At 40.2% G+C, this 13,175-nt stretch overlaps 1 protein-coding gene across 5 annotated transcripts in view; it reads left to right on the top strand.

Moving 5' to 3' along the window:
• Positions 1-13,175, top strand: part of USP25 (ubiquitin specific peptidase 25) — a 65,123-nt gene that overhangs the window by 16,208 nt on the left and 35,740 nt on the right. For all 5 annotated transcript variants that reach the window (XM_070942651.1, XM_070942652.1, XM_070942650.1 and 2 more), the window contains exons 4-7: positions 6,004-6,127; positions 7,094-7,256; positions 10,083-10,169; positions 11,525-11,662. In XM_070942651.1, the coding sequence (XP_070798752.1) occupies positions 6,004-6,127; positions 7,094-7,256; positions 10,083-10,169; positions 11,525-11,662 (512 nt within the window). The remainder of the gene's footprint in view (positions 1-6,003; positions 6,128-7,093; positions 7,257-10,082; positions 10,170-11,524; positions 11,663-13,175) is intronic.

Here is a 13,175-nt window from a genome sequence, read left to right as displayed (position 1 = left end):
ATCTCTTTCCCTCTTTCTCTCTCTCCCTCCCTCTCTGCCTCTCCCTCTCCTTCTCTTCTCCAGCGCGCTGCTTGGAGAATCCAAATGTTGGGTTATTCCTCAGCTTGATTGTCAGACTGGGTGAATGTTTCTTTAAGAAACGTCCTTGGCCACTCCTCCTTCGCTCGGCTGAGCTCCAGTTTATTCACTCAGTCGAGCAAGAAACTGGTCTTTTCCTTGGCTCTAGCATTTCAGGCTGAAGAATTTACGCTTATTTGGATTTTCCAAACAATTTCTAGTGTTTTTTCCTCAAATTTTCTTCGAGTGGTGTGGATATTGTTATCTCTGATTAACTTGTCCAGATGGCGGAGTCTGATCTGTCCTCTGACCTCGAACCATCCTATAGTCCACCTGAGGCCAAGAAACGCTCCAAGGCTCCTGCCAAGGCCTCCAAACATTGAGCTGTTCGGGCACGTTCTGCCAGTCCTCATCCTACCACGCGCACTGCAGCAGCTGACAAGGCTGAGGAGAAAAGACGCAAAGCCTTTGAGAAACAATATCTTCTTGCTCAGCAGAGGGCCCAGTCTTCTAACCACCAGATGTCTCCTGACAAGCCTTCTCCAGCATCTCAGGACCCTCCTGCTGCCACCCATTGTCCAACTGAAGTTGAACTCCTCCGGGAGTCCGCTTTTCCACCTGCTTCCTTGGGACCCAGTGCTCATGCTACTCATCATCAGGGTTGTTCTGTTCCGGAGGCTACTTTCACCCCGACCGCCGCTGGTCTCCATCCTGCTGACGGCCTTCAACCAGCGCTCTCTCGAGATATCCAGGACCTAGTGTCTGAGACAATCTCTAGGATCTTGACTTCAGCTCCTCACCAGGGACTCCAGGATCTATCCATGCCGGCTATGCATCCACCATTGTCTCAGGCGTATGGCGATCCGTGTCGTGGCTATTCATATCAAGCAGAAACTCTTCTTGCCGACGATTCCGTCTGGGATGAGGAGGAACCCGAAGAGATAGAGTTGTCTGAGGACGAGGACCTTGCTCCTGAGAGACCTTCGTTCACGGGCCTCTTCTGCCCTTCTATGTTCAAATCCTTGCTCCACAAGGCTAAGCTTACCACAAATATGGGAGTGTCGAGCACACAGCCATCTCAACAGGCGGATCCTCATCCACATGATGACTTGTTTCAGCTGCACAAGCCGAAACAGGACTTTATTCCGTGTCCTGAACTGTTCACGGATGTGGTCCAAAAATCATGGTCCCAACCGGCTTACATCTCGGCCCCGAATGGATTAGATAAAAAGTTGTATTGTTCGGACCTTTCTTTACAAAATCTGATCCAGCTGCCTTCTGTAGATGCGCCGGTGGCTCAATTGACGTCTTCTTCTGTCATTTCTAATGATGTGCTTGACGGTCTCAGGATCAAGGACAGGAAGGCTGAACTGTCTTTCTGTAAGACACATCAGGCGGCAGCCTGGGCCATCAGGGCGGCAACATCTACATCCTTCTTTGCTTGCACATCTCTTATTTGGTTGCGCCAACTGCAGGAGCGCTTACCACCTGACAACAGCAGGCTCCACTAGGACATTAATAAAATAGTGGCAGCCACTGAATATTCGGCAGACGCATCCTTGAATGCGGCCAAGTTTGCTTCAAGAGCCCTTGTTTCTATTGTCACTTCTCGGTGCCTCCTTTGGCTCCGTCATTGGAGGGCCGATCTCAAATCAAAGTGGAAGCTTGCATCTGCTCCCTACAAGGGTTCCTTTATCTTTGGAGAGGCTTTGAACACTATACTAGTGGAGGATAAGGATAAACGTAAAATTATGCCATCCTCCTTCAGACGACAGGATAGGAGATTTGCTCCTTATAACCAGAGACAGCCCTTTCGGACTGAGTCTGAACCCAACGGGTCCTATTTTCCTAGGCAATACTCCCAAGGCGTCAGTCGGTCCGCTGACAGGCCTGCCTACCGGGATTGGGGCAGAGGTCAGCCCAACGCCAGGTGACAGTTCCGTGGTGCCACCAGCTGATCATTCAAAAGGGGCAACTGATTACCACGCAGATCTACCCATTGGTGGTTGTCTCCTCCACTTCTTGCCCCAGTGGGTTTCCTCCATGACAGACGCCTGGGTCCTCCAAATGGTGAGGTTCGGCCTCACATTGGACTTCCTCTCCAGCCCTCCGAACCGCTTCATTCCCTGTCCAGTATCAGGCAATCCGGAGAAGAGAGGATTGATGGACGCAGAGGTTCAACATCTGCTCGACATCTGCACTATCGAACCTGTACCGGTGGAACAATGGGGATCCGGGTTCTTGCGCCTTTTTCTCGTGCCAAAGTCTTCCGGGGGCTGGAGGGGGATCTTAGACTTAAAGGCCCTAAACAAATTTGTCAGGTATCACCACTTCAAAATGCAGTCGCTCAAGTCGATTCTGCAGGGCATCCGACGGGGGGGATTTTATGATGTCAATCGACCTCAAGAAGGCTTATCTGCAGGTCCCGATTCGTCCTTCTCATCGACGCTTCCTTCGGTTTGCCTACTCAAACCGACACTTCCAATATGGGCCATGCCATTTGGCCTCTCGTCCGCCACTCGGATCTTTATGAAGCTGTTAGCAACAGTGGCTGCCTCTCTACGGCAGATCCCCATCAGAGTTATGTGCTATCTGGACGACATCATTCTGTCTGCCACACAGGATCAAGCTGTGGTCGACTTAAGGACAGTGTCTCGTCTCTTGCGACAGCACGGGTTTTCCCTGAACCTAGACAGGAGTCAACTCCTGCCCACCACTCGCATTCTCCACCTTGGAACTGTCATAGACTCGGTCAGCGGCCATGTGTTCCTATCTCCCGACAGGATGCGAAGCATAAGATCTTTGGTGACTCAGGTATTATCACTCAGAGCCGTTCCCCTGATCACATTGTGCCAGTTGCTCGGCAAACTAATATCTTGCATTGCAATAGTCCCATGGGCCCGTCTCCACAGTTGACCTCTTCAGTGGTACCTTCTGCCTTATCAGAGGTCTCACCGGGCAAGCTCGAACACCAAGGTTGTCCTCCCGGCGGTGGTCTGCTTGTCTCTGAGGTGGTGGATCTCCCCGGCCATACGGAACGGCTGTTATTTCCAGGAACCCATCCGGATTACCATCACGACGGATGCGAACAAGTTCGGCTGGGGTGCGCACCTGTGGTCATCAGTCGCTCAGGGTCGCTGGTCCATGCAGGACTTACAACACGACATAAACTGGTTAGAGCTGCGGGCAGTCCACCTTGCCCTGCGCCATTTCCAATCCTCTGTGATGGGGTGTCATGTGCTGGTCCTTACGGACAATACAACAACGAAAGCCCACATGAACAGGGAAGGGCGGAATTCGTTCTAAGCTCCTACTGGATGAGGCGACGAGGATGCTGAATTGGGTGGAGAAGCATGTTCTGTCACTGACGGCGGAGCACATATCTGCTGCAGACAACATCCAGGCGGTCTGGCTCAGCCGGACCCAAATAGATCAGGCGGAGTGGCGCCTCCATCCGTCATTGTTCCGGGACCCATCGAGGAGGTTCGGTCTCCCAACTGTCGACCTCTTTGCTCACCCGCTGAATGCTCAACTGCCCCGCTTCTTCTCTCGATTCCCCTGTCCCGGAGCAGAAGGTTGTGACGCACTTCGAAGCGTGTGGCCCCCAGGGCTCCTCTATGTTTCCTCCCCCTTGCCGCTCATCCCACGAGTGATTCGAAGATGGCAGAGAAGGCGGATCTCATGCTAGTCGCTCCCAATTGGCCGCGTCGTCCCTGGTATGCGGACCTCTTGAACCTGTCAGTGGAGTGCCCCTGGCACATCCTCAACGACAAGATATCTCTCAGCCAGGGGGTCATACTGCACCCAGACCCGCAATGGTTGCAGTTGACCGTCTGGCGTTTGAGAGGATTCGTCTAAGGAAGGACAACATCCTGGCGAGTGTGATCCACACTATGCAATCTGCCAGAAGCCCTTCCACAAATCGTATCTACGACGCCACCTGGCGCTCGTTTTGTTCCTGGTTTTCCAAGACTCATCGGGTCCCTACGACAGCGTCTACCTCTGATGTTCTCGTATTTTTGCAGGACAGTTTGGACAGGGGACTTGCTCCTAACACTCTGAGGCGTCAAGTGGCAGCCTTAAGCACTGTCTTGACTGTGGCCAACGATTGACCTTTGACTCATCATCCCCGTATACGGACCTTCTTGAGAGAGGCATCTAATCTCCAGCCCGCTACTATCCACCGGTATCCAATGTGGGACCTTGCATTGGTCCTTAACGCTCTAATGTTGCCTCCGTTTGAACATCTGGCGTCGATTTCCCTTCAGTTTCTGACACTCAAGGTCGCCTTTCTTGTGGCGATTACCTCGGCAAGAAGGGTCTCTGAACTAGCAGCGTTGTCAATGCGGGCTGACCTTTGCATCTTTCACCCTAACAATGTAGTGCTTCGAACGGATCCCTCCTTTCTGCCCATGGTAAGCTCTCCGTACCACCGAGCCCAGGAACTGATTCTACCTGACTTTTGTCCGGACCCTAGCCATCATCTCGAACAACAATGGCATACCTTGGACGTTGGGAGGGCCCTACATCGGTATATTAAGCGGACATCATCCTTCCGTAGGTCTGAAGCCTTATTTCTGTCCTTCAATCCATCTACGTTGGGCAAGAAGGTCTCATCGTCCACGATTGGTCGTTGGATTAAGGCCTGCATCGCGATGGCGTATCACACCCAGAAGAAACCACTGCCGGGGAGAATCTTACCACATTCCACCCGAAGTGCAGCCACTTCAGCCGCTTGGGCTACCCAGGCATCCATCATAGACATCTGTAGGGCTGCAACGTGGACTTCTTTGACACCTTTTGTTAGACACTACAAAATAGACTCCTTTGCCTCGGCTGAGGCATCCTTTGGTCGGCGTGTGCTGCAGTCGGTTCTAGCTTTCCCCACCCGGGATAACGCAGCCGCCTTCCTGTCATCTGACTAGCTTGGGTATATCCCAACATTTGGATTCTCCAAGCAGCACGCTGGAGAATGGACGTTGTCTTACCTGAACGTCCCTTCTCGGCGTGCTGCTGGAGAATCCAATCCAACCCTTCGGCTGCGTTCTGTGGTGCCGGGTGGTTTGTTTCTCTTCTTTGTTGGTTTTGGCAGCACCGTCCTCTATTTGTCTTCGTGAATAAACTGGAGCTCAGCCGAGCGAAGGAGAAGTGGCCAAGGACGTTTCTTAAAGAAACATTCACCCAGTCTGGCAATCAAGCTGAGGAATAACCCAACATTTGGATTCTCCAGCAGCGCGCCGAGAAGGGACGTTCAGGTAAGACAACGTCCGTTTCATTGTAAGAAAAGAACGTTGTTTCTATTTCTGGGTTTATTTAAGATCCAGTTATTCTCACAGTTTCCCAGATTTTTGAGAGCATCCAAATTCTTTGGCCGGCATGATGCTGCTTAGAACTTTAAAATTTTTCATGATAAATTGATTAAACGTACTTGACCAGTATAATAGCCACGATGAAATTGCTTGATGAAAATTTATTTGATGACATGATAGGCTGAAATGCCCTATTCATAGTTGTTTATGTAATCTTCATGTTCTTCTTGTGGTCTTCCTTCTATTTCACATTGCTTTATTATAAGCATCCTAGCTAGAATTATTTATTGCTGTTTATTGATTGATTTAAAATTACACTATTTCAGTTTTAAAGTGAGAAAGATCAATGGCTTAATGTAGATGAGAGTTTTCATGAGTCAGCAAATTTATGCCAGTAAAGAGATAAAGTGATAGAAAGTACAATAGCTAATGAAATTTTAGTTGATTGTTCAAATGTAATTAATAACTCAAGTTACGCAAATGAATGATACTATAGTGCTGGGAATAAGTAAAATGTTGAGGGAATAAAATTAAATCCAGTGGAGACAAATCTAAACTAGTCGTTGATCATTGCTAATATAGTTGACTTTTTATTCTATACATTTTTAATATTGAGGGACACAGGTTTGTTTTCCAGATGTAATTGATCTCACAGGGGATGACAAAGATGATCTACAGAGAGCTATTGCCCTCAGTTTAGAGGAATCGAACAGGACATTCAGGGAGACTGGGATTACAGATGAGGAACAGGCCATTAGTAGGTAAGTACATGTTGTACTGTATCTGGTTTGGAAAATTTACTTCCAGTACCTTCCACCTAGAAGGACATGGTCGAGAGAGAGAGAGGGGGGGAGGGAGGGGGACAGAGAGAGGGGGAGGGGGAGGAAGGGAGACAGAGAGAGAGAGAGATGGAAAATTGTTCTTCCAAACAACAATTCTTCAGAGTTCTTCAGAAAAATACAGATCAACAAATTTTGTACACTTTTTGTAATTTTTATGCATTAGTACAGTGAAATAGAAATTAATTATTAGGGAAAGTTTATAGTATAAAAGGATAATTTAATATTCTGAATGATTTCCCACTGTGATTTGTATATATAGTGATACTTAACAGTTTGTGAACGCTTTGAATTTTCAATATTTCTGCATAAATATGATCTAAAATGTTGTTTTCCATGGAAAATTTGTTCATTTATTTATTGACCAAGTTATTCAAAGATACATAAGTGATAATAGTTATGTAATAGAACACATTGTGGTTATAACAAGTATTTGTGCCATAATACTTGTTTTGAAATTGTTTTCGCTGAAGCATGACCACACCTCCTAAAACTGCTCTTCTGAGAATTAGTTGTGACTTTGTCTCTTTCTAAAGTGAGCTGCTCAACGATGCTTTGCTATAGCTTTTAGAATAGAGTAGTCTTATCCATGGCTTGACAGTAGGAAAAATGACACATTATTATATTTATTTATAATATTATACACATTTTATATTTACATTTATGTACTAAAATCACAATGGTCTAATATGGGTAATTATTGCATAACCTATTGCTTAAAGTAATCTGTAATTTAGATTATGTAGTGTAAGAAAAAAATCAGGAGACTGATAGTACCTTTCTGACTAATAAATGTTATTAAAAGGCATAAGGATGATGAAGATTTGTGAAAATGTATATCCAAATTGTTAAGACTATTTCTTCTAATTATTTCATTTATTTTCTAAGAGTTTTAGAAGCCAGCATAGCAGAAAACAAAGCAAGTCTGAAAAGAACACATCCAGAAGTCTGGAGTGATTCTCCAAATCCATACGATAGAAAACGTCAAGATATTTCTCCAGTAGGATTAAAAAATGTTGGTAACACATGCTGGTTCAGTGCTGTTATACAGGTAATTATTAATTTTATTAAGCTTTTGGGTTTATTATAATAAAAAGGCAATTGCTTGAAATGCACAGAGAAATTAATGATATGGATAAATTATTATAAAAAGTCTCTGGCAAGTTATTTTCTGTATACCTATTTTTATTTTTTAAAACCCTGAAATACTGTCATTAAATCAAAATTATTTGATAAATGAGTCAGTACATTATGCATGTTATTGGATAAAGGATCAGACCAGAAACTATGTTAAGACTCTGCTTCAATAATCAATTTATAATTTATATGCATCATTGCCATGCTAAACTAAACAACTCTGATGCCAGAGCCAGTTGTTTTGGGCATGTATGAAAGCTTTTGGTGTTTGAGAATGAACAATGATATCACTGGTAATAATAACGTTGATATCTCCTATTTTTGAGCTCTAGGCTACTTGAATACTATAAATCAAGTGAAAATCTAAGAAATATACCTATTTTAGAGTAATATTATCATGGATTATAATTGTTGTAAGCCTTTTTTTTTTTAAAAAAAAGGCTTAATATATAATACATATTTAATATGTAATTCATTGTAAAATAAGAAACATAACTTGCATAATTACAACAACAGATAGTCTTCAACTTACAACAGTGTTATAACTTACAACTTTGAACAGTGACTGTTCAAAGTTACAACAGCACTAAAAAAGCGATTTATGACTTTTTCACACTTACGACCATTGCAGCATCCCTGTGATCACATGATCAAAATTCAGACGCTTGGCAACTGATTTATATTTATGACGGTTGCAGTGTCCCGGGGCCACGTAATCACCTTTTGCAGCCTTCTGATAAGCAAAGTCAATGGGGAAGCCAGAATCACTTAATAATCTTGTTACTAACCGAACAACAAGTAGAAACTGAAGTTTTAAAATATACTAAGAACTAATATTTCACTTATACCTAATAGAAATTTTATAGCAGCTACTGTCCAGCACCATATGGTAAAAATTGATACTTTAAAAAGTATATTAATATTGTAATTTTGTGGTAATAATAAATATCTATAGGTTTGTTTCTTCCTTTTTATTTGCCTAGCTTAGTGGGCTAATGTTTCAGCTAACTATCTTAATTTACTTCATATGTGATAAATTTGGACATTACCTACTACAGTATTTATTTAGCCACAGATTGATAGGCTCCTTAGGTTGCATCAACTGTGTGACAATATTTCATGTTTTCATCAGGGGTCTCTTGAAATCTGATACGGGGTCATCAGTGTGTAACATTGATAGGGGTCATCAATGTGTAACATTATCTTTATTAGTCAGTGACTTGCGATGTGGAAAAGTACTAAAATTAAAACCAAAACAAACATATTCTACAGATGCAGATTTCCCTTAATATATGTGGCTTCATGGAATATTAGTTGCATTGATATGTGCTTTTATAAAGCAAGTTCTTTGTTTTTCATCATTGTAATATGAGCCAAAGATTTATTTGTATTCAACACTATGTTCATGTGTGCCAGAAAACTAAAGTTACTTTCAACGTTCTGTTATACCGTGTGGCAGAACAAATCTGTGAATCTGTATACTCTTACAGATGACTTAATTCCATATGATTCTGTGTAAATTTTATAGATAAGTAAAGCTTACAACTTAGATATCTATATCTAATTTTGCCATATATTTATATGTAACCAGTACTTGTTTAAATATCTCCTTAAGATTTTTTTTCAAGGATTATATTAAAATCTGTGTTAAATTCTCCTCTTTGTATAGTTTCTAACTAGATTTTTATCCTTCATAATTATGCAAGCAACAATAATGACTCTACTTTTTTGATAATAGATAACGTTCAGTCTCAGCTTCTTGATTTTTTTCCCCATTTTCACTCCTTTTTTTTTTACATTTAATGTAGGAAAATGTTGTAAAGAATATTTTTAAAAGGACCCGAACATGTTTTTGGTATACATTGGCAGTTAAAAGTGCTAATGTGCATATAACGTTGTCATATGTCCTTTTTCAATACTTCCTCTGCCACTTTGGTTTTAATTTGTTAAGTATCCAGAGAAAAGATTTTTTTTATTAAGCAAATGTATATGCAATCTTATTGAAAATATTACAGTGACAAAAATGGATTCCTAATTTGTTATGTCCAGGATCTTTTAACAGGCAAATGCTTATTTGATTGATATGAATAAAATAATTAAAAATTAATTTTCATGTATATGGATATCAGTTTATTTAGATTAGGTAGAGGTATAAATTAGCATAATAGATTTTGTTGCATAGTCCTCCTGAATCCACTCATTTATTTCTTTTCTTACCAAAGAAAGCAGGAAAAGCAGAACCATGGATAATTCATATTTTCTTGTTGCTTGTTTTTTCTCCTGAAATACAAGCTGTAATATTCATGTAGGCTCCAGTTAGCGCATAAAATGTTGGAAGCCACGGTCAGCATTACATTAGAACAGTAGAAGCAAAAAGTGTTATTTTATATTAAAAGTGGTTTTTAATACTTTTGTCACTCATTCTAGTGCATTTTTGCATGATCACAGTTTATTAGATCTTGCTCACATAAAAATACAGAATTGTTATCTGTTTGTAAGTATGTCTCCCAACGTCCCCAGAAATAGAGTTTGCTTCCAAGTCACAATATGCCAATTAGTGAATTGCTAGTCATAATCATTTTTTGTTAGTTTAAATTTTTCATTTTTTACATAAAAAGTACCATATATGGATTACATCCTGTGAACCAGTTCTTTGCTTCTTAGTTCTTTTGTGAATTGCAGTATATCTAATACACTTTCTACGAAGTAATGCTAAATTTATATTTCCTTTTTGTTTCAGTCACTTTTTAACTTATTGGAATTTCGAAGGCTAGTCTTGAATTACAATTTACCAGCAAATGCTCAAGATCTCCCCCGAAACCAAAAGGTATAATTATATAGGCTGCCTTTTACTATACACTGCCCAGAAGTCAGTCTTCGAGAAAGAAATGTGAACAATAAACACACAAACAAACGAATTGTGGGAGTAGGTAGTTGCAATTTATTGGTAGATTTATTGTGCAGTATTGACAAGAAAAGTAGTCTCATTATATTTCAATTGTATTTAGGTATGTGTGTAGCAGTGGTGGGTTTCTACCGGTTCGCCCTGGTTCGGGCAAACTGGTAGTGGTGGCGGCGGGAGGCTCCGCCCACCCACCCAGACATCATGGACCCTCTGCGCATGTGCAGAAGATTCTGCGCATGTGCAGAAGTGCCACGCGTGAGCGAAGTGAGCACACACACTCACAGTTCCGAACTGGAGCGAAGGTAAGTGGAGCCCACTACTGGTGTGTAGGCATATTTGTATATACATAAATATTTCAAACAAGTTATAGATGATAATATACTAGCTTACAAGTTTACAGAATAATTTTATAGCACTTTAAAGGCTAATGACATAACTGTATTTGGGACCAGAATATCTGTCACTAAGTGAAGTAGTTGTTAGGTGAAACATCCCATGACTGCACCACTTAGTTCCAGTAGTCCCAGTTTCAGTCATTAAGCGAAGACCTCTTCTCCTGACATGCCCCACTTGCCTCCATTTCAACTTCCCTGGTCTGCATATCTCTGCTCCATCTCTATGTCTTCTATTCCACCTCCACCTATCTCTGTCAGCCTCCAGCCCTTGCCATATTCATTTGACCTTCACCGTTTGCATCCTTCTGGTGCTAATGAGCTGCACCTGGCTGAGTGTCTGTTTTGAATTAACACAAATGAGATAAATAATTTGCTTCCATTTTTTTCAGAGATTTTTAATATGAAATTACTGCTGATAAAAAAGCTAAGTTCATAGTAGATGTATAACTAGCAAGCTATTAAAATGATAGTCCAGGTATAATTAATAGAAACAAGTTTATTGTAAAGCAAGGGAGTACAACTTTGAATAGATCTGTGATGTGAAATTTATTAATTCGAGATGTTGTTTTTGCTGACTTTTAACTTCTTTATAGACTTGTTGGCTGTTAGCTTTTGTGAATGACCTGGAATAGGGAGTAAACCAAACTTGTAAATCAATAATAGTTCCATCAACTCATCAAACTTGTTGATTTTTGGGGGGTGTAGGGAAGAAAAAGAAATAATGGTTTAGTCTAAAATAATATAACCGTATTGGAGTTTGTTAATATTGTGATGAGAACATATTTAGCCTTTTTAAGAGGATCGAGCAATTGATTTATAATTGAACTTCTTACAGATTTGTAAAAATACAAAATTCATTATTTATAACTATTTCAAATACAGGAACATAGAAATTTACCTTTTATGCGCGAATTAAGATACCTCTTTGCACTTCTTGTTGGCTCGAAAAGAAAATACGTTGACCCATCAAGAGCTGTTGAAATTCTTAAAGATGCATTTAAATCAAATGATTCTCAGCAGGTAATTTAAGAACTTTCTACCTTACTTTAAATAAAAATAGTTATCAAAACTTGGAGAAATGATACAAATAAAACATTACCAAAAAATACTTTTACCTGATGAAATTTTCAGACGGGCTAATTTGTTTAAAAAAATGAAGGATTTTTTTAAACTAATTAAACTAAAAACTAATGAAGGATCTAGCTAAGGTTGTCAATTTGTCGAGATATTAGTAATTTATGAATATGTTCATTTTTTTTTGTGGAATCATTTTTTTCTTTTCTTTTAGATAAAACCACAGAGGTGGAAGAGTACATAGGCTACCATTCTATGTTCAGATAAAATATCCACAACCCCATCCAATAAATGGGAGATTATCTGCCTCAAATATTGAATAGTTTCAGTATTTTGACCTTTATTCTACTTCACTATCTATACGATAGCATTAATCAAATCTGTAGTTTTGCTAACTTTTCCTTCTATCATGTTCCCAAGTTATTAATAGTTGTATTAATATAGTAATGAATGTCCATGAGTATGAAAAGTACTAATCTAGGACTGAACTTTATGGCACCCAAATAAGTTTCATATTTGATAAGGAATTATTGATAGGCATTTTCAGAGTGTAATTCAAGCCAGTTTTATTGTCATGCCAACCAGCTATGATTTAAAAAACTTTGTAATCAAAAAATTGTGTGGTACTTTATTACATGTTTTACTGAAACCAATATATATTACTATTATAGCATTCCTACAATCTGTTAGAAACTTGCCGAGTTAAGTTAAGAGAGTTGTTTACTCTATGAATAATAGTTTATGATATAGTAATGCTTTGTTTTCATGGTGCTTACAGATCTATATCTTTACAATCTGTTCTTGAGCTTCTTGGGAGTCAGTATCTTTCCTTGAGCATAGAAAAAAATTGGTTTCCAGTAATTAGACACCCCAGATTTCTCAAAGATGACATATTTTCAACCATATCAAAAGCACTTTCTTTCAGTATTCTGGGATGCAGGTGTATATAAGCTTATTTTAAATCTATCTGAAAAGGTACTATTAGTTGCTTGTAAAATTGTTTTTGAACTTTAGCTTAGCATTCTTTGGAAACATCAGTTTTTTCATCCTTTAGGTTTTCCTAAAGTAGTCTGAGCTACTGTGTATTCTTCTTTGATAAGTTACCTCATTCTGCCTCCTGATTTCTAAATGTTTCATATCTTGTTTTATATCTTCCCTTAATATTTTGCTCAATCACATTTAATTCTGCTACTGTGCTCCTCTTTCCCTTCCCTCTTCTTTGGAATTGTTTGTGCTTGTAATACCTTCTGTTTTAGGAACTTCCACCTATATTCCAGGCTGTTTCTTGTTAACTACACTTGCTATGTAATCTTAAACAAGTTAAACGATCAAATACAAGGTATTTGTGTTTCAGATATGTGTTTAACTAACTAGACTTTAGCTTCCTTTAAAATTATAACATTTTATGCTATTCTGTTATTTGCAATGAACTTCCCTCTGTTATTTGCAATGAACTTGC

Source organism: Pituophis catenifer, unplaced genomic scaffold (genome assembly GCF_029215685.1).
Source record: "Pituophis catenifer annectens isolate HBS135680 unplaced genomic scaffold, rPitCat1.0.hap2 SCAF_4, whole genome shotgun sequence".
In the NCBI taxonomy this organism is placed as follows: Eukaryota; Metazoa; Chordata; class Lepidosauria; order Squamata; family Colubridae; genus Pituophis; species Pituophis catenifer.
Note: the sequence above shows the minus strand (reverse complement) of the source record. Positions and strands in the feature narration are given on the sequence as shown.